We start from the raw sequence: 27,948 nt of genomic DNA, 5'->3' as shown, positions 1-27,948 counted from the left end.
GGTGCCAGAGCAGGTGAGCTCTGGGCAGCAGACTTTGGCTCAGCATGAGGGTGTGCCAGAGTCTTCAGGCAATGAGGCTGGCTCAGGACGGAATGAGCCGTTCATCCCCAGAGGTGTCTGGGGACGGGCTAACTGCAGAGGCTGGTGGTCCCCTTCCAGGAAGGGGTGGAGAGGACAGTTGTGTGAGACAAGCCCTTTCAATGGCCAGTCCTCCAGGCACTAAGGGAAAGGGGATGTGATTTAGCTAGTGGAGTCAGGGAAGGTTATGTGGGAGACTAGCATTTGGGCTGAACCTGGGGGCCATTTCAGAGAACGCAAATGTGACCATGTGGCAAGGGACCTCAGAGACCCTCCCTGTGAGGCAGGACACACAGGATCCTCATCAATCCACATGAGGCTCAGGGAGCTGGAGTCACTCGCCCAAGGTCACACAACTTGAATTGTACAGTAGCTCTTAAAAGTTCAGAGGGTCCCTGGGGCAGGGCCTGTCTAGAAGCCAGTGGGTACAGCTGGGCATCTTGATTCAGGTCCAGAGTTAATTAGTAACGAAAGGCCCTGCAGCCAGCTCCCCGCTGGTTTGGGAGCCAAGCGAGTGGGTGACAGGTCGCTCCCGGCTGGGAAGGTTGTCCGGCAAGTCAGGACTGGGTTTCAGGTCAGACGGACCATGCCGAGAGACAGGAGGGCAGAGCTGTGCCCAGGACTGCTCCCCAGGACCTGAGCTTGGACCCAGAGTTTTCAGGTGAGAGGCTCAGGCATGAGCAGGACCCCTGCCTGCCAGCCTGCTGGGCTGCCAAGCTGACACACGAGGTACCTGGCTCCTTTCCTTTCTGGCTACCAGTTTCCTCCCTTTCCTTCCTAACACCGTCTTTCCTAATTCCCTTCCTTCCTTTTTCTTTCCTAACTGTCCCTGCCTTCCTCTCTTCTTTCCTAATTTCCTTCCTTCCTAGCTTCTTCTCCCCTCTCTCCTTTTCTTCCTTCCCTCTCAACTACCTCTCTGCCTCCTGGGCCACCCGATTTCCTTTCTTCCTAACTAATCCCTTATACCCTCACTTCCTTCCCTCTAACTCCATGCCTTCCTCTTCTAAATTCCTAACTTCTTCCTGAAATTCCAGGACACAGGCTTTGGAGTCAGACTACTTAGGTTCAAATTCCAGTTAGATCCTTTACTAGCTAGGGGTCTTGATCAAGCCACTTCAACTCTCCATGCCTCAGTTTCCTCCTCCTCAAAACAGGGATAATGATGGTTTACTAACCCCTGGTGCTGTGGGAACAAAATAAGACCAAGCTGGCACTTGGTTGCACTGTTACTGGTATGTCATTGGTATGCACTGGGCAGACGGGCATGTAAATGAATAAATTCCAGCAGAATGAAGACAAGTGTAATAACAGCAGTGGGCCCAAAGAAGGGGACAAGAGTTTATGGGATCGGGGCCAGGGGATGATCTGGCAAGACTTTTGGGGAAAGCATATGAGGCTGAATGCAAAGGGCTAGCCAAGAAGACCAGAACGGTCAAAGCAGTGCACCAAGGACAGGGAACTGTGTGACCCCCACCCTCACTGTGTCCAGCAGGCCCAAGGACGAGTGAGCAGGTCCATGAGCTGGTGGGACAGAGGCATGCAAGTCTAGGCTGGGGCACTTAGAAGGAAGGGGCGGGCTTGTGGGGCTCAGGGAGGGACTTGGGCCACACCCTGGGAGTTCCCAGGGGTCTCTATAGGTCTGAATAGTCAGGAGAAGGTATTGATGCCCAGCCTCTGGCCAGACAATCAGAAGACTATGCTGCAGGAGTGATAGCAGCCATAGGCTGAGAGCTGCACAGGTGTGAGTACCAGTCAAGGCAATGGGAGTGTGGTGGGAAGTGCACATGTCAGAGTTCTCCCCAGGCCTTAGTGCCGCAATATTAAGTGAACAGCAACACCTTGAGACATTTTACACAAAGGTACAAATACAAAAATTACCCTAACCCACTGTCCCCTTGGGTCACAACCCTCTAGCCTTTTTTGGTGGCTACGCACAAATGTATCTGTGCATACATGTCTTTCTTTTCTTTTTTTTTAAATTTTTTTAATGTTCATTTATTCTTGAGAGAGAGACAGACAGACAGACAGAACACAAGCAGGGGAGGGAAAGAGAGAGAGGGAGACACAGAATCCAAAGTAGGCTCCAGGCTCTGAGCTGTCAGCACAAAGCCCAACACGAGGCTCAAACCCATGAACCACGAGATCATGACCTGAGCCAAAATCAGACGCTCAACCCGCTGAGCCACCCAGGTGCTCCACATTCTTATAAAGATGGTATCCCTGATATACCTATCATTTTGAAAAGTCCTTTTTTGCTTGACATTGTATGACACACATATTCCCGTTTTGATTTACAAAGCCTTACCTATTATTTTTCAATTGGGTAAATTTCCACCTTATACATGTACTATAATCGATCTTATCAGCTCGTTCCTGATTCATTAGTCAAACACGTACTGAGCACCGATCATATTGCTGGTCCTTATCTAGGTGCTGGGGATTCAACAGTGAACAAGAAAGGTCTTTGCCCTCATAGAGCCAATGTTCTAGTTTAAGACGGAAAACAAAGAGTTGATGATAAGGTGTCAGCATGGTACGTGTTATAAAATAAAAGACAAAGCAGAAAAAGTGGATCAAGAGTGGGTGGGAGTAGGGTTGTACAGTGACCAGCCATCCTGGTTTGCCCCAGAGCTGTACTAACTTTAGCATTGAGAGTCTCATATCCCAGGAAACCCTTAGTCCCAGACAAACCAGGGTATTCAGTCACTCATAATCTCAGAAAAGGCCTCTCTGAGAGGTGACATTTGAGCAGAGGCCTCTGGGATATTAGTGGAAGCCTAGCCATGCAGAAGTCTGGGGGAAAAGCATTCTAGATGGAGTGGAAAGTAAATGCCAGGGGCAGGAGGCCAGAGGGCACTCTGTGTGTTTGAGTGACAGCAAGAAAGCCAGAGAGGCTGGAGTGTAGTGACAGGGAGAGCATGGGAACCAAGGAGGAGAGGGTGATAGGAGCTAGGTCTCACGGAATCTTGCAGACCATGGTAGACTTTGGATTTTAATCCCAGGTGTGACCAGAAGCAACCAGAGTTTTCGAGCAGCCAGCTCATGTGATCCACTTAGATTTTTTTTTTTTTTTAAGTGGCTCTCTGGAGTTGGGTGGAGAAAGATTGTAGAGGGTAAAGATAAACGTCAGGAGACAGTAGGGAAGCTATTGCAATAGTCCACGCCAAGTGGTGACCGTGGCTCAGACAGGGAGGTTGCAGCAGAACTGGCGAGTAGCAGTGCTTTCTGGATTTAATTTGAAGGTAGAGTCTCATGGGGATTCATGGTGGACTGGAGGTGGGTGAGGGTGCCATATTTCTAGATTGAACTCCAAGTTGCCAGCTTGAACTTTTGAGCAGGTGGTAGATGGAAGACTGACAGAGGGGCAGGGTGGGGCCGAGTGGAAGGGATGTGAGCCAGGACTCTTGTTTTGGATGTGTTACGAGTGAGGTGCCTCCAGGGACCCAACTAGTGAGCTGCTGAGGGAGCAGTTAGATATATAAACCCAGATTTAGTGCAGGAGAGAGTCGGAACTAGGGAGACAAGTTTGGGAATTGTGGAGTGTATAGCTGGTACTTAAAGCCATGAAACTGGTTGTGATTGACTCAGAAACAAGTATAGACAGAGATCTGGGGACTATGGGGATAGGCCAGTGGCAAAAGAGGAGACAAATCCAGCAGAAGAGATGGAGAAAGAGGTGAGGTGGAAGGAAAACCAGGCGATCCCAAAGCCAAGTGGGAAGACCGGTGTGCCACCACTGGCTCTGGAATGCGGGGGTCACGGGCCCGCTGCTTTTGTGGAGTGCTGGGATTAAAGCCTCTTTGGAATGGATTCAAGAGAGAAAAGAAGGAGTGTAAACTGAGTCCAGACAACTCTTTCGAGGAATTTAACTGGAAAGGAGAACAGAGAAGCAGAACTGTGTCTGGAGAGGGACGTAAGGTCAAGAGAGGGAGTTTAACAGCCAGCGGGTCTTCTGACGTGCTCTGAGCCAGGCATTTCAGTTATGATCATGGTCACTATTCTTCTCCTGTTCTAAAACAGTGCTGCTGAATAAAGGCCTCATCAGTGTCTTGTCACTGAGAAGACGTGTCCTTGTTCTGGGTATGTGTTTTGTCAACATGACATCCTGCCCATCTGTGTATTGGTTCAACATTTCTGTGTGGTTGAAAGATGGAAGACTCTGATATTGTTCACTCTGGCTTTCTTTGCTGCCACCCTCAGGTCCCCTGCTCTTCGGAGCCCAGAGAGAACCACCGAGGCCATTGGGCTCAGGTCCCTTTTTGTCCAACCTTCTTAGCCCCAGCCTATGGATCCCTCCACTGTGGTGAATCGCAGAGGCTTAAGTGTAGCATATGGTTGCCACACAGAAAGCTCCAGAAAGGCAGGGTCTGGGTCAGGCCCTGTCAACTCTTTCATTCCTCAGAACAACCCTCAGGATCTCCTGGGGAGAGGAAGGGACCCCACGAGTACCTAATGACTGCACCATGCAGCCAGGCCTTCATGAGCCAGGGTGCTGACTGGGACCCTGCTTCCTATCGCTCACAAAGCTGGAGAGCTCTGGGCTGACCTGTCCTGCCCTGGAGACAGTAGGCCAGAGTCCTGGAGCAGCCAGCAAGGAAGGGCCCAAATGGCCAAGTGTTCGGCAGTCAAAGACCAAGGCCAGCTGCATTGAGCCAGATACCTATGCTCTGAAACATCTGTAGATTCTCAGGAGGCAAAGAGCTCTCAGCTGCCATGATTGAGGTCTCTGGAACCTTATGATGGCCTGTCTACACCAGGCCTGGGTAGGCCCCAGGGAGCATGTCTTCTTACAGACAAGTCCCCTACACACACACACACACACACACACACACACACACACACACTCACTAATATACACCAATATGAACAGACACACAATAACCTATAAATACACATGTGGTTACACATCCAGTCATACACATGCATTGACACCTATACTCATCTGCAGACACACACACAGACTCACACTCACACACATACATACAACACATCAACATATATAAAGATACACACTGACACCGACATGTTGACTCACTACACAGAAGCCCATCGATACACACACAGAGAACACAGTTACAGATGCACAGACACACTGACAAGATTAAATACACGGTCACAGTGATTCACACTAATAAGCAGAACACATGCAGTTCTACATATAGACTCAGACACACTAACACAAAAGCCTTCACGTGCAGGGACACGCAGATACACGAGACACACTGAAGCACATCGATGCACGAAACACCTGTACACACACACACACCACACACACAGCCTGACCCCCACACAAACGCATTCTAAAAAGCCCCAAGCGTCAGCAGGGCATTCCTACAGCTGTTGCCCACCCCCTTCCACCCACCCTCCAGGGGGAGGCGATGTCCCTGAGGGAACAGAGGTCTCTGGTCTCATCTTAAGCACTGCTGGATCCCATGTGACATCAACAGCCCTCTGCTGCTGCTGGGAGTTCTGAGCTGGGCGCTGGGGCAGGGCCGGCGCCAGGCACAGACACTTCGGCCCTTGTTGGGAGAACAGAGAGAGGCTCTCTTGTCCACTGCCTGTCCTCCGGCTCCAACTGCTGGTTCCCTCCGGGGCCTCTCCTCAGGCTGTGCAGGTACGTGGGGCTGGAGAGGCCAGGGCCTGGCAAAGGGGCCTACAGGGTCAGCCCAGGACAGGGTGTGGCGGTGTGGTGGGCCCCCTGGGGGAGCCCAAACCCTGGGGCACTGGCTGAAGCCAGGCTACGTTTCTCCGGCAGTTCTCCAGCTTGTTCTCTCAGGGCCCCACAAGGTTGGGCCTCTTGGAGCAGCCTGGGCTGGGCGATTCCCTCCTTTCCCCTGTGGTCACTTCATCAGCTCCCAAGAAGGCCATGGGGTGGTTGCTGTAGGATCCTGCCTTGTAAAGATGGGTGGTTTCTACCCAGAGAGGCTAAGCTGCAGCCCAGGCCCCACAGTGGGTCAAGGCTGGGGTCTTGGGATATACAGTAGCGGGCAGCCTCCATGAGCATCTGGGTTCTTGGCCTTGGCCTTCCAAACAGGGGTGAGTCTGTGGGGCACTGGGCATCCTGAGCCAGGGCCTGGGCACACCAGCCTCCTTCACCCTGCAGGCCAGGGGGCAGGAAAACACTGTGCTCCTAGCTGCCTAGACCAGGTGGTCACACTCTTCACTATTTGATTTCAAACAGACACTAGCCAGGCTTGGGTCTCTTCATGGCTCGGGCCCAAAGCCCCCAGGGCAGCTGGCATTCCAGGGGCATTAGGTAGAAGTCCTTGTGGCAGGGAGATAATAGTCAATATGACACAGATCCCAGCCCAGGGTGTCCACAGGAATTTGGTGTCACAACATGCCTGTCTGGGAGCCTGGGGAGCCCAGCCTGCCGCTCACAAACTGTGTAGCCCCAAGCGAACCCCTTTCTAGACCTCAGGTTCCCCACCTGTGAAAGGGGGGCAAGGGCTGGGACTTTATGCTCTGCAAGGGTCCTTCCAGCCCTGGCCATCCTAGACTTCTGGATCTGCTCTGGCTCACAGGGATCTTACTGTCCTGGCTGTCCCCCGCCCTTGAAAAGATTCAGCTTGGGAGGGATACCCTGGGCCATTCTCCCTGGCTCTCTCTTGAGATGTTTGATTAGAGATGCTGGGTCCAGATGTTTGATTAGAGATGTTTGATTAGAGATGCTCAGTTCTTTTCCCATGCAGGGGGCACTGGTCTCGGGTAGGAGATGCTCAGACTATGGCAGGTGCACAGGGCCAGGGAGGGGTGGACAGTGCAGCGGCGCCTGAAACTCTAGACAGGTCATGCTCCTTCCCCAACAACAGCTCTCTCATGCCTGGTCCCCCTTGTGCCCCCAGAACCCACCTGATCACGGTTACAGAATGGACTCTAGCCCGGCGGGCAGCCCCAGTCCTCAGGTGAGTGAGTCTTGGTTCCCCCACCCACCACCAGGGGGCTCACTTCTTCCCACACTGGAGGAAGCCTAAGGACGCACAGGCCAGCCTGGTGGGCCAACACAGAGCAGGACTGGGGGGCCGACAGGGGTCACTGTGAGCTCATGGAAATGGGCTAATTTGCAGGGCAAGTAGGGCATAGAGTTGGGCAAGAAATTCAAGAAGAAGATGGGATACACAATTGGCCCTGAGGACCCCTGGATTCTAATGCCAGTGGAGCTGCCTGTAAGTCCTTGGATGGCTTTTCTCAGGGTCTGTTTCCTCACCCTCATAATTGACACAATAGTCAGCAGCCTCCCAAGGCTGTTAGGAGGAGCAGGTGAGATGGTGGATGGGTTGGTAGACGAGTGGAAAGAAGGAAGGAAGCAGGCCTGCAGAGAAGGGAGCAGGGCCTAGGCCAGAGAAACGGGAGGTGCAGAGGATCCTAACACAGTCCCTGTTGATCTTAATAACTTTTCTGTAAATATCTTTAGCCCTCAAGGGCCAATGGGAACGTCAACCTGGGGCCTTCAGCCAACCCAAAGTAAGTTCTGGTCTCTCAAGCAACTTTCTTCCTCCTTGGCTCTCCTCGTACCTGGCTCCCTTCTCCTTGAGAATAAAATCCAAGTTCTCTGGTCTATTGCCAAGACCCTCTGCCATCTGGGACCCAGGACTGTCCCCCTGCTTTATCTCCCACTACTTCCCTAGCCTTTGCTCATGATGAGCCCTGTGCCTGAAATGCACCCCAAAGTCTTCATTGTTAGCAGCTCCCCACCCTTCAGGCCCTTCTCAGGCTTTGGGGGCCAGATCCCTTGTCTTCTATACAGTTGTGTCTGGTTTTCTCCCCAACTTGCCTGTTGGTTGCTTGACTGGATCCCCAGGGGCAGGGGCCTGTCCTCGAAGCCCTCTTGGCTGGGAGATCATGGCATGCTTCAGTGGTGAGGAGGCTTGGCTCTTGGAAAGCGCCCTCTGTTCCCCAGCTTCAAAGTTAAAAAGAAGCCTGGATATGATCTCAGGAGCCAGGTTTCCCAAATTCACAAACACTGGCCCGTGTTCTTTTCCCCTCCCCCAGTGCCCGGCCTACCGACTTTGACTTCCTGAAAGTCATTGGCAAAGGGAGCTACGGCAAGGTGAGTGACACAGTGAGGCTGGGAGGCCTGGGTCTTCCCTTCCCCGGCCTCCTCCACCCTCTGCCTGTCACTTGCATGTGCAAAGAGGGAGCTCACAGCCTGCAGAATCATGGACGTGGGGCCAGAACTGGGGGCTCCTGAGAAATAAGAAGTTCAGAGGAGTAGGTCCCCTGTGGGGCCTTGCATTTGTGCTTCTGCTCAGGTGCTACTGGCCAAGCGCAAGTCTGACGGGATGTTCTACGCAGTGAAGGTGCTGCAGAAAAAGTCCATCTTACAGAAGAAAGAGGTATCCAAGCTTGCACACGGGCATTTCCCCTCCTGCTTCTTGTTCCCAGGCTAAGGTGGTTTCCCAAGCTCTTGGGTGCCAACTCTGAAGGACCCATGGAGCTGGGTGCAGCGGTGGTCATTGCAGGGGGCAGCCAGGTGGTGCTGAGGGCACTGACCTTTCTCAAGGAGGGCAAGCCAATCGATTCACCCATAGGACCTTCAGAAGGAAGGTCCCAGCCCTCTGCCTTTGCCTGGGGAATTTGGGGCTCCGTGGCAGTCCTCCGCCCTGTCTAGGTGCCAGTCTCCCTATCTGTGCAGTGTCGGGGGCACACCTGATACCCTCCAAAGGCCCCTCAAAGCCACAGCCATCCCGGAGTTCTAGATGCTTCAGCTGACTTGAGTCTCTTTAATGCCAACCCCATGAGGGGGATAGAACAGGCCCTGAGAGAGGCTTGAATATCAATCAGAGGACTTGGGTGAGGGAATTAATGATAACAAGGACATCAAGAGGGCAGATGGGGGAGGTCTTTGCAAAGGAGGTGGCCTGGCAGCTGGCCTTGAACGTAGGATTCTGATGGTCTGAAAAGAGGACGTCCAGGCAGGGAAAACAGCATGAACAAAAGCATGAATGTAGTAATCATATACACTTTCCTTATCACCCAGAGGAGGGCAGCAGGGGTTTCTGACCCCTGGGGCTGGAGCTGTACCTACGTGCTGTGGCTGGGAATGAGGCTGATCTGTTTAGAATCCTGGCTAGTAGGCAAGGAGCCTGGCTCTGAGGGGAATAAGGAACCACAGCCGTTATTTGAGCAGGGGCATGAGAAGGCCCTGGGCCCAGCAACCCCCACCAGTGAGGCTGTGTGGGCGGTGCCAGGGTAGAAGGGGTTGTGCTGGGTTGTTACATGGGCCCCTGTCTATGACCCCACAGCAGAACCACATCATGGCGGAGCGCAGCGTGCTTCTGAAGAGCGTGCAGCACCCCTTCCTTGTGGGCCTACGCTACTCCTTCCAGACGCCCGAGAAGCTCTACTTTGTGCTCGACTATGTCAACGGGGGAGAGGTGGGTGGGCCCACAGGGCCCTGGGCTGGCTCTGACATGCCCATTGTGTATCAGGTTCTGGAATGATCTCACCTCATCCTTACAACAGACCCATTTTGTAGCTGAAGAAACCGAGGCTTGGGAGGTAACTCACTTGCTCAAGGCCACCCAGCCTGCTGTACCTAGCAGAGCCAGGATTTGAATGCAAGTCTGTCTGGCTCCCAGCCATGAGCATTTCTTGACTGCCCCACGCAAAGCTGCCTAGACACTCTTCAGGGCACCTGGGCAAAGTCAGTGTTAGTGGAACTCTGTGGTCAAGATTTCCAGTGTCCCCATTTTATACCACAGGCCACTGGGTGGGGGTGGTCCCTGTGGTAAATTGAGACCTGAGGTCACCTGGTGACCCAGAAGCACAGCTGGGATAAACTGGGCTCCATCCTGGACTTCACTCTGTCTCTCTGAGCAAGTGACCCCAGATGTTGTCTGTGTGACCTCATGACTTTTGGCCTGATACCAAAGAGGAGAGTTTTTGCTTTGCATCCCTAAGTCCCCTGGTGCAGCTAAGGCCTTTCTAGGCCAGCAAAACAGACCAAAGCAATTGGCCCATGGACAGATATAGGCTGGGCTCAGTTTGACAGCTATAATAATCTTACTGCCCAGGTGGGAGGAAAAACACATCTTTGAATGACCCAGGTTCAAATGGCAGCTCTGTCAGTTATGAGCTACATGACCTTGGACAAGTCACCTGGCCCCTCCCACTTTCCTCTTAGGTGAAACTGGCATCATATTTGATACCTGGAAGGTAGTCATGAGGATTAAATGAGATAAGAGTTGTGAAGGGGTCTGGCTTGGAGCCTGGAACCCAGTACCTGTCAATCCATGTGAATTAGTCTCTCCTGCTGACCCTTTGGACACACACAACTACAGTATGGGGTGGGGGCCAGCATGCTCTTTTTCATGTGAGTACATTGCAGCTCACAGAGGGGGTGACTTGGCCAGCTGCCCCCCACCCTGCACTCTAGGAGCTGGAGCCCCTCACCTAGAGGCCTTCTCATGCACCTCCTCCCCCTCCAGCTCTTCTTCCACCTGCAGCGGGAGCGCCGGTTCCTGGAGCCCCGGGCCCGGTTCTACGCCGCCGAGGTGGCCAGCGCCATTGGCTACCTGCACTCCCTCAACATCATTTACAGGTGAGGCCTGCCTGTGGCTCAGAGCCAGGCCTGGGCTGTCTGCTGCAAATGCCAGGGGGTGTGTGGACCCCTAGGTCCCGATTAAACGCCAGTGAACTTGGTCCTCTGTCTAAGGAGGATGGTTCAGCAGTGGGAGTCGGGATCCTCCTTTCTAGGATCAAGTGCCCATTCTCCTTGGTCTCCCCCTCTACATGTTTGAGAGCCTCCGTGAATAGTCCTCCCACCAGGACTCTAGAGTCCCAACTCTCCTCACTAAGTGGTTGAGACATTACAGTGCTCTTTCCTCTTGTTTTCTGTAGGGACCTGAAACCAGAGAACATTCTCTTGGACTGCCAGGTTGGTGTATGTGTGTGTGCATAGGTGCACATGTGTGCTATGTGCTTACAAGTGTGCATGCATGCATTGTACGTGCATGCATATGGGTAGGGATTTATTCAAGTATGTGTGCATGTGTACCCATGTGCGTGCACACGCATGTAAGTTCACATCGCATGCACATGTGCATGTGTGTGTATATGAGGTCTGTACGAGCAAGGGTGGAGCCAAGTGGAGGCTCTTGGATTTTGTAGTCTCTCCATGTCCTAGACTGGGTTCCCTGGAAACAGATGGAGTGTTGAATGCAGATGGTTACTGGGGAATGCTCTAAGAGATTCGGTTTTAAGGGGGTGAGGAGGCAAGATTGGATAGAGGTGGAAGCCCACCTGCATTGTGGTTGCAGATGAGGAGGCCTCAGGTGATCTTACAGGGGTGGCGAGGGCCCCAGCTGGGACAACTCTTTGGAACTGTTCCAAATTAAGGCGAGGAGGCTGGGCTTTTGTGTCCCTGCATTGACCTGTCATTGGGTGTGGATTGCCCCTTGGGAGGGGCATAACTTTGAAAGAAGGCAGTGTCCCACCAGTCGGGGGGCGGGGGGAGGGGATGGGCATGACAGTCCCTAAAGACGGGATCTGAGCAGAGTCCCACGCTACCCACTGTCTCTACACCCTCCACCAGCCACTCTTCTGCCCAGCTGCCCAGTTGCTTTCTGAGTCTCCAGCCCTCTGTCAGGGCAGCTGCCACCACCAGACCCCTCCAGCAAGGACATTCATGGGGCTGCCATTGTTGTAGAGCACGGCTGAGTCTGATAAATTGGGAGCAGACAGTGGAATGCTATCTCCCCACCTTGCCCCCTGTATTGCTCCTGGCATCCAGTGGAACATATAGCCAGTGCCAGAGGCATAAGTCTCCGTAGCTGCTGGCCTGGGGTATACTACCTGGGCTTTGGGGTTAGGCCTGACCATACCTTGAGCTTAGACCACTCTCCTGCCCCTGCCCCCCCTCCCCTGCAGGGACATGTGGTACTGACGGATTTTGGCCTCTGCAAGGAGGGTGTAGAGCCCGAGGAGACCACATCCACGTTCTGTGGCACCCCCGAGGTAAGCCAAACCTTGTAGGGGAGGTCAGAGGTCAAGTCATAAGTGGTTGAGCCTCAACTCCTGCTTAGAACCAACAGGTTACACTGGGCAGGGGCGGAAGAATGCTCACGCCTTTCACCCAAGCCCTTGCCCTGATCTGGCTGTGCACTCTGCCTTGGTTTCCTCATCTGTGTAACGGCAGCACCAGCTCAGGGGGCTGCTGGGCCCCGGCCAGCAGGTGGTGAAGCTCTGTGGCAATGCAGACCTATAGAAATAGAAATAGCCATGCAAACCATATAGTCAATGTAAAGTTTTCCAGTAGCCACATTAAAAAAGTAAAAAGAAGGGCACCTGGGTGGCTCAGTCGGTTAAGTGTCCAACTCTTGATCGCGGCTCAGGTCATGATCTCACAGTTCATGGTATTGAGCTCTGCATCGGGCTCTGTGCTGACAGCATGGAGCCTACTTGGGATTCTCTCCCTCCCTCTCTCTTTGCCCCTTCCCCACTTGCGTATGCTCTCACACCCTCTCTCTCTCTAAAAAAAAAAATAAACATTTAAAAAAAAATAGAAAGTAAAACGAAACAGGTGGAATGCATTTTAGTAGTACGTTTTCATTAAACCAATATATACAAAATATTGTCATTTTAACATACAATCAATATAAAATTGTTGAGATCATTTATTCCTTTTTTCTAACTAAGTCTTTGAAATCCAGAGCATATTTTACACTTTCAGTCCACCTCAGCTAAAATCAGCCTCATTTCAAGTGTTTGGGAGCCACATGTAAAAAGTGGCTGCCGTATGGGACAGCACTGCCCCACAGGGTGAGGGCTGTGTGGAGCAGGAGGGCTTGGCCTGACAGTTAAGATCAGGACTTGGGAATGTAAAACACTGGTCTGTCTCCCTCTGCCAGCCACCAAGAACCTGGAGGGCTCAAATTTGTGGGTCTCAGCAGTAGCTCCTACATGTGTATCTTTCCTGCCAAGGCCTCCCTGTTGCCTTGGAGTTAAAATCTTTCCTTGAACTCCCACCCTTGGACCTGGGATGCAAAGGACTTCCCAGTTGACAGATATCTGGGTGGGGGCTAGAAGGCAGAGGCCGCAGGGCAGAAGCTCCTCCTGATGGGACATGGGACAAGACTTTAGCGGCTCTATTGTTCTCCATATGCTTGAAAATCTGGATCTCAGATCTCAGCTGGGCTTCCTCCATTTGGTTTTGGGACAGCTGATGGACAGGTGACTACTCTGAGCAGGAGCCATTGTCTGTGTTTGTATATGGCAGGATGTCTTCTGGACAGAGCTGGTGTCCCAAAGCCTGACAGCCCAGCCATCCCTTCCTTGGACATTGTCAGCGGCGAGGAGCAGGGCATATGACACCCTGGCTTGTGCAGGAGACATGTGGCCCCAACATGTCATCTCTTCCATAACTCAGCCCCTGCTGTGATGCCAGAAAGCATAGACAAGAGTAACGATAGTTGTGACCACTGTTTAAGGCCTACACATGTACCATATTCCACACAGATTAGCACATAACCTTAAAAGAGAGATCCTGGAACCCCATTTTATGGAGGAGGAAATCAAGGTTCTAGTAGGTTAAATGAGCCCTATATAGGGCTCAGGTCTGTGTAACTTCCTGCCCTTCCCAGACCCACACAGTCTCTCAAAATGGCTTTGTCTGTTGCTGTCCCTTTCCTCATGGCAGAGATGTCAGGCTAAGAGGTCGCCAAGCCCTTGGGTTTGGCAGAAAACACTGTCATGCCTCAGGTCCTCTTCTCGTTGGAAGGCACAGCTCTGTGACGTACATTCATCTGTCAATATGAACTCAAGTGTCACCTTTTCTTTCCCGATTCCTATCCATCTCTCTGTTACTACGGTTTCCAGTACAAGCACGTGCCATGTTTACTAACACTTTACGATTAGTCTCCCCAATGCATTGTGAGTACTCACAGGGCTTTCCTATTCCCAGGACACCGACTGGATGCTCTGTGCAAATTAGATAAAGGCACCCCCTTGGGCAGATTCACTAGAAAAAGTCACCCCATTAAATATTAATAAAGTTGCCAGATATAGCCCTATACTAGGGTTATGGCTTGGTGAGTTGATCACAGCTAGGCTTGCATCCCCCTGTCTCCTTTTGGCTAGTACTTTTGTATGGTGCACAACATATACAACTGTACAAGGCAGTCCTGCCTGATCTTCCCTATGTTCCCAGCACGTTGGCAAAGGGTCATACACAGAGTAAGCCTTTGACAAATGGATGCTGAATGAACATATGCACACAGCCAGGTGAATATCACAGCAGGAGCAACCTTTGGTGATCTTTTCTTCCCAGTGCCTTGTTTACAAATGGGGAGTCTGAGGGGCCCCTGAGTGGCTCAGTGGGTTAAGCATTACCTACTTCAGCTCAGGTAGTGATCTCATGGCTCATGAGTTTGAGGCCCACATCAGGCTCTGTGCTGACTGCTGAGAGCCTGGAGCCTGCTTTGGATTCTGTCTCCCCCTCTCTCTGCCCTTCCCCTGCTTGTGCTGCATTTCTCTCTCTCTCTCTCTCTCTCTCTCTCTCTGTCTCTCTCTCTCTCTCTCTCTCTCTCTCTCTCAAAGAAATAAACATATAAAAAATAAAATTTTTTTAAAAATAAAAATAAAACAAATGGGGAGACTGAGACCGAGTGTCTTTAGATAACGTATGTTTCTTCTCAATAGTACTTGGCTCCAGAAGTGCTCCGTAAAGAGCCTTATGACCGGGCGGTGGACTGGTGGTGCTTGGGGGCAGTTCTCTACGAGATGCTGCAAGGCCTGGTGAGTAGGGTGTAAACATCTGCAAGGGACCTGTGGCTCGGTCCCTTGGGGGTGGATCTCTGCCTTGTGTGGCCATTCAGGCTCCTCAAGGAACCAAAGGAGCGCTCGCTCTCTACTCCAAGCTAAAAAAGATGATGTGAGGATTATGTATATTTTTCAGTAATGTTAGTTCAGCGCTTTACAACACACACACTTCGGCACCTTGAAACAGCCTTTGGAGGCTGCCGCTCTAGGAAATGGAGCTGTTCTTATGTACAGAGAGGGAAACAGGCCCAGAAAGATCCCAAGGATGGTAGTTTGTGGAGCCAGCCCTGGGCCCCATCCTAAGCTGCCTGCTTAGTTGGAGGCTTGGGTAGACTCACCCCAGCGCAGGCATTGCTCGGGGCGGCTTTGTCAACAGAGCTCGGGGGATGTGAAAGAGCAGGCTCTGTGGAGTCAGGACAAAGAAGAGCCAGTGGAGGAGGTGGGGGTGGAGAGCACCGGGAAAGAGTGGGCTCTGGGCACATGTGGGGGCTGGCTCTTTTCCTGGCCATGTGGCTTGATCTCTCTGAGCCTTGTGTTCTCATCGACAAATTACTGCTTGCCTTCAGAGACGGCTGTGAGGGGTGGGCCGGAATGACAAGGGGGGAAGTGTTAACTTTGCAAAGTGCAGAGTTGGTGCACAAGCGGGGGTAAGACAGGTGGGATGGGGGCAGGCTCCCGGGAGGTCCCTTCTCAGCCTTCCCAGCAGCCAGAAGCCCAGAGGTCTCTGTCTCTCTCCGATCTGCCATGTGAGCCATTGCACAACACGCAGTCTGGCTAAATCTTTCCATTATCTGGCTTTGCTCCAACTCTCCCTGAGACCTTCCCCCCGCTTTGGCATGGATGAGCCTCCAGCTTCTCTCTCTCTCTCACCAGCCACCCTTCTACAGCCAAGACGTGTCCCAGATGTATGAGAATATTCTGTACCAGCCGCTACAGATCCCAGGGGGCCAGACGGTGGCCGCCTGTGACCTCCTGCAAGGCCTTCTCCACAAGGACCAGAGGCAGCGGCTGGGCTCCAAATCAGACTTTGTAGGTGAACTGCCAGTGGACCACTGGCCCCTGACAGGGCACTCAGCATCCTGCAGAAGCGGCTGAGAAGCACAGTGGTGTGCATCCAGCTGCCCTCTAAAACCAGGCACTGCTAACTCCTTCCTCTGGAAATTCACAGCTGCTACTGCTTAATTACTTCCTTTAGTTTGGTTTCTTTTATTCAGCCAATGTTTACTGAGCACCTACTATGCACCAGACATCAAGCTAGGTGCTAGGGATTCAATGGGCTGGGTCCTTGGCTTTATTAAGTGGGGGTGGGGGGGGGTAGACAACAAACATCATGGTGTATAATTATTGTGGAGTGTGACAAGTACCAGGAAGTAAATGAAGCAAGATAGATGATAATGAGAGGGAGTGAATTCACACTGGCATGGTGAGGGAGGTCCACTCTGAGGAGGTAACAATTAAGTTGAGACTTGAAGGATGAGAGGAACCACTCATGCAGAGAGCTGAGAGGAGGCATCCCAGACACAGGGCACAGCATGTGCAAAGGTCCTGTGGCAGAAACAAGAGGCATAGTACACTTTAGGGGATTTTGAATAGGGGTGTGGTAAGACCCAATTTCAGTTTTAAGAAATTCCTCTGGCTTCTGTGCAGAGAGAGGACTGGATTTGTTTTGTGCCAGTGCCAGGCTGGGCACTCAGGATATAGAGATGAATAATTTGTCCATTTCTGCAATGAGTTCATGATTTTTTTTTTCCACTAAAGTAGCACTTAAAAAATAATCTTACATTCTCGAGTCAATCAAAGACCGTTTGAATTTATGAGAGGAAGACCACAGTGCATTTCTCCCTGGAAGTTTGCTTTCTCTTTCTGGCAGAGTGGTTGCGATGCACAGACTATGAGACAGACTACCTGGGTTCAGATCCCTCCTCCACCTTACTAGTCCTTACTGGTTGTAGAGCCTTGGGCAAACTTCTCTTTTTAAGCTTCAGTTTCCCCACTGGCAATAATGGCAACTAGCTCATACCTGCTACAAAGATCACGTGAATTAATATATACAAAGCACTTAGGCCAGTGCCTGGCACATAGTAAGTGCTTTTTAAGCATTTGTACCCCACATGCCAGATGCTGTGAAGCGTAACAATCTTTAGAGCATTTGTCTACCCATCCCTGGCCAGCTTAAAGAGGGAGACTTTGATGAACACTGTTCCCCTTCTTCCAGGTGGAAATTTGCATCTTAAAAAATATGTATGATTTTTCAAATAAGGTGTATATTCACATAGATCATAATTCAAAGGATATTCAGAAAAAGTCCCTCTAGTGACTCAGTTCCTTAGTTTAAAGGCAACCAGTGTTATCTGTTTCTTGGGTACTCAGTATATCATGGATCTGACTTTTTAACAAGTCCACAGGGTGGGGAGGGTGTGATGTAGGGAGCTGGAGAATCATTCCTTGCAAAACACAGATCGAGAGAGGGTCCTGCTGGAATAGGAGGCACTTGATGCTGACATTGGCTTAGATTAGGAAAGAAGTAGTGATTCATGCCCAAGGCTGAGTCTTAAATTCTGGGTCTCCGGGAAACTGTAGCTTTTCTTGGGGCTTTACTTCCTTAACCTTCCTTACTGACTTGATGTAATCTTTTCCTTTGGTTTGTATTCTAGAAGAATCAAGATGCACTGAGGCAGGTGGGTGGGGTTGCAAGAGCCCCTGGGAACCCCAAGGGCAGGTCCTGCTATCTTATTCATGGACATACTTCCAAAGCATACCATGGTGCTGGCACAGAGTAGGTGCTCAGTAAATAATTGTGAATAAACAAATGCTCTGGGGGAGAAGGGTTTGGGTTCTAGATGAGAGAAGAGGCCTGGCTACAAAACACCCCTTTGTCCCAGGAAACCAGCCGGAAGTGCAGGTTACTTTCCCAATAAAGGTTTTATGGCTTGACAGCCAGCTGCCAGTAGAGTTGGAGATCTGGGACATGGGGGTGGGTGGTGGAGAGGGGTGCTATGGGGAACACTGATCAGCACCTTCTTCCTGCAGCTCGAGATAAAGAACCATGTATTCTTCAGCCCCATAAACTGGGATGACCTGTACCACAAGAGGCTGACTCCACCCTTCAACCCAAATGTGGTAAGAGGTCACCATGTTCCAGATTCTGGATTCCCAGGGCTAATGGGAGCTTGGAGGGTATCTGGACCAACCCTCTTTCTACAGGTGGTAAAACCAAGGGCCCAAGAGGCTCAATGACATGTCTGAGACCACATGGTGAATTAGAGGCAGAACTGGTTCCGAAACTCAGAAGTCCCGACTTCCAGCCCAGCTCTGTGTGATGAGCCACGCAGCCCTTCCTTCATTTTCAACACCAATAACCCTCATTGCTGTTTTTTTTTAAAAATTTTTTTTTTCAATGTTTATTTATTTTTGGGACAGAGAGAGACAGAGCATGAACGGGGGAGGGGCAGAGAGAGAGGGAGACACAGAATCGGAAACAGGCTCCAGGTTCTGAGCCATCAGCCCAGAGCCTGATGCGGGGCTCGAACTCACGGACCGCGAGATCGGGACCTGGCTGAAGTCGGACGCTTAACCGACTGCGCCACCCAGGCGCCCCTAAGTGTGTATCTTAAAAAAATTTTTTTTAATATTTATTTTTGAGAGAGAGACAGAGCATGAGTGGGGGAGGGGCAGAGAGAGAGGGAGAATCCAAAGCATTGCATTGGGAAAGAATCCAAAGCAGGCTCCAGGCTCTGAGCTGTCAGCACAGAGCCCAATGCAGGGCTCAAACCCACGAACCATGAGATCATGACCTGAGCCAAAGTCAGATGCTTAACTCACTGAGCCATGCAGGTGCCTCTTTAAGCATGTATCTTTGCTCAGAGTTCTGATTATTCCCTTAAGATGGATTTCAGATGGGGAATTGCCAGGTCAAAGTATGTGAACACTTTTAGGCTCCCTTTTTTTTTTTTTTTTTAAAGTAATCTCTACACCCAACATGGGGCTTGAACTTACAACCCCAAGATCAAGAGTCAGCACTCCACAGACTGAGCCAGCCAGGAGCCCTTTGGTTCTTGATTCATAACTGTTTAGGCTCTTGATTCCTACTGCTTTAACTGTGTGGTGGGGAGGAGAATCAGCTTCCTGCCAGCAGCGTCTGCTGGAGAATTCTTGTCTCTCTGCAACATGTGCAGTTCATTGTTTTTAACTTCGCAAATTTGTTAAGTAAAAAAATGGTATCTCATATTGTTTTAACTTATATTTCTTTGATTTATAGTGAATGCAGTTAGTGTTTGAATGTTAATTAGCAGTGGTAATATGCATGAAAGGAGCCTCATTCGAAGCGGACATTGGAGGGTCTCTCAGCCACCTGCGGTGTCCAATAGGGTCAAGCCCTTTCCATCCATGTAGTTTGCATATGTCAACACTGCAGTGTGAACTCACTATTTACACCTGGCCTTTCGTCAATTACCCGCTCACGAATGTATCTTTGAGCTCCAGATTCTTGACAGTGGTTGTCAGATAGGTTATGCTCAGTCCAGGTACCTGAAAAATTTCTTTATCTGGGAATGTAAAAAAGACCCAGAGGATAACATTGAAAATACACCCTGGAGAGAGACCAATATAAAAAATACTAGACAGGGAGGTAACAGAATGCAGTGAATAGACTTTAAAGTAAGACACGCTGGGTGTAGATTCCTGGTTCTGCCACCTACCCACCTCTGTGAGGACTTGGATAAGTATCTTTAGCATCGATATCATTTGTAGAAAACAGATAATGTCTGTCTTGTCTAGGACCACACAGCTAACAAGAGCCAGGGCCAGGATCTACACTCTGGTCTCGGAACTCTCAGCCCTGAACTGAGACCGCTGTGCCTGGTCGCCTCTTAAAGAAGCTGGAAATCATGGTCTCTTTGGTTCTGCAACCTAAGGCTTGCACACTCAAGCACATACGTACACCCTTCCACCTGTTCACCTGCTTACTTCGGAAAACCCAGGTGGCCTAGCATTCTCCACAGACTGTGCCTTCTTCACAAAGAGACTAATTTGGTTAGCTCATGCTGCATAACAAGTCACCCCCAAACTACGTGACTTAAAACAACAATTTTGTATTTTGCCCCAATTCTCTGGGTTGGTTGGGTGAGTTTTTTTGGCCTGGGCCAGGCCAGCTAGTCTCTGCTGCGCTCTCTCATGTCAGTGGTTTAGAGGTGCCTCACTCAAATGCCTGGGAGTTGGCCAGCAGCTGGGGAGACTGGGTTCTCCTTCTAAGGCCTCTCGTAGTCCAGCAGCCTGGCCTGGGCTTGTTCAGGAGGTGGCCCGGGGTTCCAAGTGCTGCAAGAGAGAACAACTCCCAATGTGCATCTTTCAAACCATTGCTTGAGCCACATCTGGTAACAGATTGCCCCAAACAAGTCACATGGCTAACCCATATTATAAGTATGGAGAGATGGACTCTACCTCTGGATGGCAAATGCAGGATTTGTGACCATTTCTACAATCTCATACACAGGTCTTCCTCCAAAACGGTGAAAGCAGCCAGTCACTCTCTACCATATTACCCTATTCTATCTTCTTCATAAGTCCTGTCAACAACCCAGGTTGTCTATTTGTCTATTTGTGTACATGCTTATTATCAATCCTCCTACCCTCTGCATAATATAGGCTCCATGAGAGCCGGGGCCCACTCTATTTTGTTCCTCTGTGTCCCCAGTGCCATGAATAGTGGCTGATAGACAGTCAGTAAGTGTATGTTGACTAGACTTGTCTGAGGGTTGATGTGAAGCAGGCAGGGTGCCAGGAGGTTAGAGGAATTGGTATGTGGTTAGTGGACCATGTGGAATAAAATGATTAATGTAAACACATGGGTAAGTGATAGCTAAAGATGGGTGTCCGCAAGGCATTCAGAGGGGAGGCCTAACATCGCTCTCAGGGCTCATGGGTTCCTTTGGCGGCTCTGACCCTAGTGTTCCCATCTCACCATTGGTTTATATTCACAGGCAGGACCTGCTGACTTGAAACACTTTGACCCAGAGTTCACCCAGGAAGTTGTGTCAAAGTCCATTGGCTGCACTCCCGACACTGTGGCCAGCAGCTCTGGGGCCTCAAGTGCATTCCTGGGATTTTCCTATGCACCAGAGGATGATGCCATCTTGGACTACTAGAAGAGAAGCACTCGTGTAACCACTGAAGACAGCTGGTATCCCTAAGGACTTGCCTTCCTTACCTTCAGCTGCTAGTAACAGAGACTCAAAGTAACAATGGCTTAAATAAGGTTACATATATGTTTCCAGCATATGAATGAGGAATGTTGTTAGGTAGTCCAAGGCTGCTGGTTCACAGGTCATCAGATACTAAGAGGCTTTCTGTATCTCTTCTCTGCCATCCTTGGCAATTGGCTTCCAGTATCAGGATTGCTGCATTGATACAAAGTGGTTACTGGAGCTCTAGCCACTGCTTCTGTGTCCTGGGCAGGGAAAAAGGAGGCAAGGAGAGAAGAGCAAAAACAGCACCTTTAGGGAGCTTCCCCAGAAGCCCCAACCAATGGCTTCGGCTCATTAGCCACCCACTCCTACTTGTAATGGAGGCTGGGATATGTGGTTTATTAGCTGGGTACATTACTACCCCTAAGAACATAGGGCTCTGATACTAAGGGAGAAGGGAGAAATGTTCAGTAGGCAACCAGGATCTCTCTACCAAAGGACCTCTTGGTGTTTGGATCTTTAACTCAATGTGTAAAGTGACAGAAATGTAATAAGCCTATAGGCGATCACCCAACATGCTCTTATTTTTCTCTTTTGATGGTATCTTTCTTTGTTGTGGATGGTATTGGACATTTATTATTAGGTTTGTCTGCCTGGCATCTGACCCCTTTCCTATATTCAGGGAATGTCCTAGCTAATAAGCCTTTATGAGGGGGCGATAATTACCTCTACTTACAGTAGCTGAAAATGCTAGATACTGACTGTCCCAGCCTCCTCTGCTGCTGGGGCCAGGCATGTGGCCCAGGGATGCACCTGTGCCAGAGTTTGACTCAAGGGAGGGACTAGAAGCTTTTATGTGGTAGCTACGGCAACAGTACTCACAAAACTGAGTAGGATGGATCATGCTGCCTTATTTCAGTGGCAAAGTAGTCTTCCCTGCCCCTGCTCCCAAACCTGTGTTTCATCGGCTGTTTCAGGGTAGGCTTACTAGGCTTTTGGCTTGTGGACAAGGAGACAACTTTAACATCAGTGTGTGCTGGAAGTTTTATTGTCTTTTCCTGTTAATCTCACTCTTGCTCTTCCATTTGTGTTTGCCCAGCTCCCTGCCCCAGGAATAATGGGGGGATGAAGCTGGAAGATCATGGAAAACACACCTACAACACTAACACAGACCTACTGGAGATCTAAGCTGGGTCAGGAAGAGTTACCATTACCCTTTGGCATGTGCTGAGAACTTTGAAACACTCTGATTTGATTTCCATCATAGCAGTGTCTGTTATTTGACAAGTGTGTGGAACAAGATGTGGGAGTGGCCAAAATTTCCCCAACTTCCCAAAGCAAAAAGCAACAGAGTGTAATTGTTGGAAACATGATAGTACTGTCACAAGTATACAACCCACTATGGGTTGTGAAACACATAATGGTTCCATGTGTTCTAAGACTGTAAAATCACAAAATTTTCACCAAGACAGAAAATAAAAATGTAAAAAACTATGATATTGATCATCCTTTTCCTATGTTTTTTGAGCACATTCTGATCTTTACATGCATTATCTACAATCCTCACAAGAAACCAGCATTTAGAAATTATTAACCTCACTTTTCAGATAAATATTCACTCTGAGAGATTAAGCAACTTGCCCAAGGTCACCCAGCTGGTACAAGGTACAGCCAGGAACTGAACTTGGTGGCTGCTGCTTTTAAAACCCATGCTCTTCTACAGCCTCCATCAGTGGGAGAAATGCTCTGAGCAGGTACTCCTTTGGTTTTATAGGAAACACTGACTGCACATCAGGCAGAAGAACTCCAGACCTGTCCAAACTGTCGAGTGGCACGCCCTATGTACCCTTTCTAGTAGAATATATCACTTCTTCTTCTTTTTTTTAATGTGTACTTATTTGAGAGAGAGCATGCACGCACAAGCAGGGGAGGGGCAGAGAGATAGGGTGAGAGAGAATCCCAAGCAGGCTCCAGGCTGCCAGCACAGAGCTCCACGTGGGGCTTGAACTTAGGAACCATGCATGAGATAATGATCTGAGCCAAAATCAAGAGTCAGATGCTTAACCAACTGAGCCACCCAGGCTCCCCTCACTTCCATTTGTATTAATTTCGCACCAAAATACAGCATCTCCACGAAGAGAATTCTCAACCATCCTCTTCACTTTTTAACTTTGCAGTGGCAGTAGTTGTGTAAAGGCAACAAGAGTTGTGTGTTTCAAGCTCCTAAGACTCCTACTGCTCTGTACTTAACTGAAGATTGTAACAAACGTAAATGTGAACCAAAACCGTGGTGTGTCTCTGCTCGTTTGCGCCGGTGAGGCGGCGGCACTGCACACAGTCCACACACTCTCAGGGCAGGCAAGGGCTCCCCTGGAACAAATTGTGGCCTGTTGGTGGTTACTAGAGCCTGGTTTTTCATTTTGATGGCGATGGCTCTTTGGTGTAGCAGTTCCTTCTCCAGCCCATGCCTTATCAATATTACTCCGCTCATCCGGAGCGCCTTTCAGATCAGCTCTGGTCCCTCACAGCTCCCTTAGTACAGTTTATATTTTCACTGTTTGGTAGGATCTGGCCAAGGTCCAACTCCCCGTCTGGGAAGGCCTAGAGGGCGAGTTCACCGTCATATCCTGGGCCTAGCACTTTGGCGCTCAGAGATGCGGGGCTAACTAAAGAGGAAGAACTATCTCGAGTGACCATTCGCACCACTAAACTTGTCCATCTTTCGCGGCAAAGGCTTCCCGAGGTGCCAAGTCGCCGAAACCCTTCCACAGCACGTATAAGAACCTCTCATCTTGCGTTTCCGATAGCTAGACTCCGTCCTCCACTCTCCGCCCGGATTCGCCCCGCAGCTGTGCGCCTGCGCCCTTGGGAGTTGAGGATGGGGCATTTCCCACCCGCCACCGCCGGAAGCCTTCACTTTCCTCCCTCAGGGTGGAGCGAAGTTTGGGCCCCAGGGTCCTACTACTTATGTCAGTCTCCAATAATACTTGATATTAAAGTACGAAACGAGATGGGTTTATTTTTTGGCCTAAAGTTAATTCACGTTCTGTTTGGGTTTACCCCTCAACCAATGTAATGGTACAGTCCCATATTAGCTCCGCCCCCTGACCTCCAGCCCCGTGACGCTCAAGGCGAAATGGCGTCTTCCGTTCTGTCGTCATCACGTTGCTGCGGAGGTAGGTCCACGCCGCAGTGCACGCCGCCCCAGCGCGCTGCCTCGCCTACGCCGTTGCTAAGCGGCCTTGGATACCTGGCCGCAGGATGCTGGGCGGTGTCAGGTGAAGATGGTGGTCACTGGGCCTCAGGTAAGAAGGGCTCCGACTGTGATGGGCCGGCATGGCCGTTGTAGCGTCCTGGGAGCTGGCGGGGGCCTCGCCGGCCTGTTCCTGGGGCCTCTGGACCAGTCTTGTGGAAAATCGAGGTCTTCTGAGATAAAGTAAACTGAGGCCGCAGATATAGGCCCGGATCCCGAACTTCGGACTGCATTCGAATCTCCGTTGCCTGTGGATGGGCTGTTTAGTTCTCTTGCTGAGTATCAGAGAGCACTGTCTCATCCCGTTTTCCTAGGAATCCTAGGAAATTGTTGGGAATTTGTCCTACAGCAAAAATAACGGCAAAGACAGACGTGTATAAATTCCAATAGGGTTTGTGAAGGCGAAATAATTGAAAAGATGTTCATGAAAGCAGTGGTGGAGTTCATTAGGGCATAATCATGCACTAGATCATGCAGCCACTATCCTAACCATGGAGACTTTTAGTTAACTGAGAAAGGCTGGATAGGGTATTGTATGTACACATTGGGAAAACAATAGTGTACAAGGATGGTTGGAACATGAAAAGATAGTGGTGCTGTAATCATGAGGTTTGTTTTTGTTGAGCTTACAAAATGATTTTAAAGTTCAATTGGAAGAAAAAATAGACTAGCCAGGAAAATTCTAAAAAGTTAGTGAGGATTAGTTCTCCAGCACCACCAGATATTATAACATATTATAAAGTTATAATAATTAAAATAGTATAGAAATGAGCAGGAACTTACATGCAGATAGAAAATAATGGAATTCAGAATAGATCCAAATACAAATACTTCTAGAGATTTATTATGTAGTCAAGGGGTATTTCAAATCAGCATTAAGAAGATGGTTTGATGTCAGGCAGCTTTATTGTAATTAAAAAAAAAAAAACAGTAATGAAGCTTATTTTGATCACCCAAATAAATTCCAAACAGACCAAATTTAACTTAACCGCATAACAAAGTACTGGAAGAAAGGATTGTATTTGTAAACTTAGCACAGCAAAAAAAAAAAAAAAAAAAAAAAAAAAAAAATTCTAAATATGTCATGTAATCCAAAAGCAAGAAAGGAAAAGATAAATACTATTGACTCCAAAAAATTTAAAACCTCTGTTTGGCTTCCAAAATTCCGCCAAGCCAAACCAAAAAGCTACTAGAAGCTAAGTCTAAAGACAGGTAAATCTATGAAAGTAATTAATGTCAGTTAGAAAAATATTAAACCAGGGGCGCGTGGGTGGCTCAGTCAGTTAAGCGTCCAGCTCTTGATTTCGGCACAGATCATGATCTCATGGTTAGTGAATTCAAGCCCCACATGGGGCCCTGCAGTTTGAAGCCTGTTTGGGATTCTCTCTCCCTTTCTCTCTGCCCCTCCCTCCCTCATGCTCTCTTTTTCTCTCAAAATAAATAAATAAACGTTAAAAAAATAAAGAATCTGAAGGGCTATACCCCACACTTAACAGTAGTTAGCAGTCAGAAATCAGGTGGGCATCATGGTCTCAGGGCATAAAGGTAGGGTGATGACAGGGCAGGGTCTTGAGAATAGGCTGGTGGGAAGGCCAGGGCCAGAGACAGGAAGCAAAAGCCAGAGATAGCCTCAGGTTTCTGCGGCTGTGAGTATGCATTTCACTCTCAATCTTTGAGAATTGTAGGGATTTGATAACTAGGTTGCAGCTGTATTTCCTCTCTTGATAAATTAGAAGAAGACTATTTTTTCCATTTATGGTCTTTTGGAATATTGTTTATTGTTTCATTTTTTCTGATCTCTTCTTTTTTCCATAAGGTAACCATGGAGAAAGAGCTTCGGAGCACCATTCTTTTCAATGCGTACAAAAAAGAAGTATTTACCACCAACAATGGCTATAAATCCATGCAGAAAAGACTTCGGAGTAATTGGAAGATTCAGAGGTGACCATATATATTGTTTTCCTTTCTAAGTGATGACAATAGCCTGCTGGTAATATTGGAAAGTCTTTACTTCCTTATGTAAGAGGTTGTTTAGGCAGGAGAAATTCAATAGGAAGAACATTCAGAAGTAAATAAATTGATTATAGAGGCGCCTGGGTGGCTCAGTTGGTTGAGCATCCGACTCCTGATTTCGACTCCAGTCATGACCCCAGGGTCATGGGATTGAGCCCTACGTTGGACCCCTCACTGAGCGTGGAATCTACTTGAGATTCTCTCTCTCCCTCTGCCCCTCTCCTCTGCTTGCTCGCTGCCTCTCAAAAAAAAAAAGTAAATAAATTATTATAAAAACATATTTTTTTAAAGTTGGCAATTAGTATATTGAGTTGTCCCCCAAATCACAAATCAAATAATTATTCTAATTATACATACACAACTTTTTAAGAGGTTAGAGGCTTTCTCCATATTTTAACTTCGGGCAATACTTCAGTTTAGGGAAAGGAAAGATGAGAATTCCTCTCTGCTTTTGTTGTGTGTGTAAATGGTTTTTCTTAATGGGTAAGGCTATGTAATTATACAAACTAATGTAGAGTTGATTGAATTAGTAGTTGGAGGACTCTTTATACTCTTGTATGTTTAATTTGGGCATCTTGGCCTAGGGGAAGTATTTGAGCAGAGGCTGATCTCAGACAAGCCTGTAGAGGGGATTCTCACTTTGGGAGAGAGGCTGTACCTGATACCTCTAAATCCCTTCATCTCTGGGCCTCTGTGGCCTCTGGTTCCATACAGTCTAGAGGCTAGAGTAATTCATAAATTGCTTTAAATTATGGATCTAATACTTTAAAAATCCTATTTCTAGTTTAAAAGATGAAATCACATCTGAGAAGCTAATTGGGGTGAAACTGTGGATTACAGCTGGGCCAAGGGAAAAATTTACTGCAGCTGAGGTAAGTAATATCCAAAAAGAAGAAATACAATGAGATGGTTGGCAGATGAGCTCTGAAATTCCGGATATGAATCCCACTTCACCATACACTGTATCACCTTAAGGTAATCACTTTCATCTCTTTTTTCATCGTGGAGTTGTTGTGATCATTAACTGAGATAATGCATATAAAGTGCCAGACACATAGTTGAGGCTAATTAAATACTAGCCATACTTGTTTGCCACATTTGAAAATAGGAAAATTCCTTTTAAATTTAAGCTGTTTTTAATTCTATTTCATAGAGTAGACAAACGTAAAACCCAGAACACAAGTATTGGTAAAAATGTAGACAAATTGGAACCCATGTGCACTGTTGATGAAAAGGTAAAATGGCACAGCCATTATGGAAAACAGCATGGCAGTGCCTCAACAATTAAAAATAGAATTATCATATGATCCAGCAATCCTACTTCTAGATATATATCCAAAAAAATTGAAAGCAGAATCTCAAAGAGCTATTTGTACATTCATGTCTAAAGCAGCATTGTTCACAATAGCCAACAGGCAGAAGCAACCTAAGTCTATCAACAGATGAATGGATAAACAAAATGTGGCATACATGTGATAAATTACTATTCAGCCTTAAAAAGAGAGGCAATTCTGATACATGCTACACCATGGGTGAATATTGAGGATGTTAGGCTAAATGAAATAAGCCAGTTACAAAAAGACCAGTACTGTATGATGCCATTTATACGACATACCTAGAGTAGTCAAATTCATATAAAGTTAGAATCGTGGTATTTTGATA

At 48.8% G+C, this 27,948-nt stretch overlaps 2 protein-coding genes across 5 annotated transcripts in view; both read left to right on the top strand.

Annotated features, from left to right (window-relative positions):
- Positions 1-572: 572 nt before the first annotated feature.
- On the top strand, positions 573-22,514 carry SGK2 (serum/glucocorticoid regulated kinase 2). 3 transcript variants are annotated; one of them, XM_032592564.1, is made up of 15 exons: positions 574-739; positions 5,448-5,692; positions 6,924-6,983; positions 7,493-7,542; positions 8,071-8,128; positions 8,331-8,414; positions 9,327-9,455; positions 10,509-10,621; positions 10,921-10,957; positions 11,950-12,036; positions 14,719-14,814; positions 15,712-15,867; positions 17,869-17,958; positions 20,817-21,016; positions 22,120-22,514. In XM_032592564.1, exons 3-14 carry the CDS (start codon positions 6,948-6,950, stop codon positions 20,979-20,981), a joined length of 1,101 nt encoding a protein of 366 aa, XP_032448455.1. In that variant the 5' UTR covers positions 574-739; positions 5,448-5,692; positions 6,924-6,947; the 3' UTR covers positions 20,982-21,016; positions 22,120-22,514. The 3 variants fall into 3 exon arrangements, with proteins under 3 accessions (XP_032448456.1, XP_032448455.1, XP_032448454.1); XM_032592563.1 differs by having other exon boundaries at positions 575-739; positions 9,324-9,455; XM_032592565.1 differs by lacking the exon at positions 15,712-15,867 and having other exon boundaries at positions 573-739; positions 9,324-9,455.
- Positions 22,515-24,184: 1,670 nt separating this feature from the next.
- IFT52 (intraflagellar transport 52) overlaps positions 24,185-27,948 on the top strand; it is a 33,526-nt gene continuing 29,762 nt past the window's right edge. The window contains exons 1-3 of one of the 2 annotated variants that reach the window (XM_030309569.2): positions 24,185-24,325; positions 26,090-26,214; positions 27,071-27,158. In XM_030309569.2, the coding sequence (XP_030165429.1) occupies positions 24,305-24,325; positions 26,090-26,214; positions 27,071-27,158 (234 nt within the window). In that variant the 5' untranslated portion in view covers positions 24,185-24,304. Of the gene's footprint in view, positions 24,326-26,089; positions 26,215-27,070; positions 27,159-27,189; positions 27,262-27,948 lie in introns of those variants that run through there. The other variant, XM_030309571.1, reaches the window with a different exon arrangement.

The sequence above is a fragment of the Lynx canadensis genome, chromosome A3 (genome assembly GCF_007474595.2).
Source record: "Lynx canadensis isolate LIC74 chromosome A3, mLynCan4.pri.v2, whole genome shotgun sequence".
NCBI lineage: Eukaryota > Metazoa > Chordata > Mammalia > Carnivora > Felidae > Lynx > Lynx canadensis.
Note: the sequence above shows the minus strand (reverse complement) of the source record. Positions and strands in the feature narration are given on the sequence as shown.

What these genes read in the sequence shown, in the direction of transcription:
- SGK2 (XM_032592563.1), top strand. Translation starts at nt 6,948, where the DNA reads ATGGACTCTAGCCCGGCGGGCAGCCCCAGTCCTCAG. An exon ending in GGGCCTTCAGCCAACCCAAA is followed by an intron (nt 7,543 to 8,070) that starts GTAAGTTCTGGT and finishes CCCCTCCCCCAG; the next exon opens with TGCCCGGCCTACCGACTTTG. An exon ending in CGTTCTGTGGCACCCCCGAG is followed by an intron (nt 12,037 to 14,718) that starts GTAAGCCAAACC and finishes TCTTCTCAATAG; the next exon opens with TACTTGGCTCCAGAAGTGCT.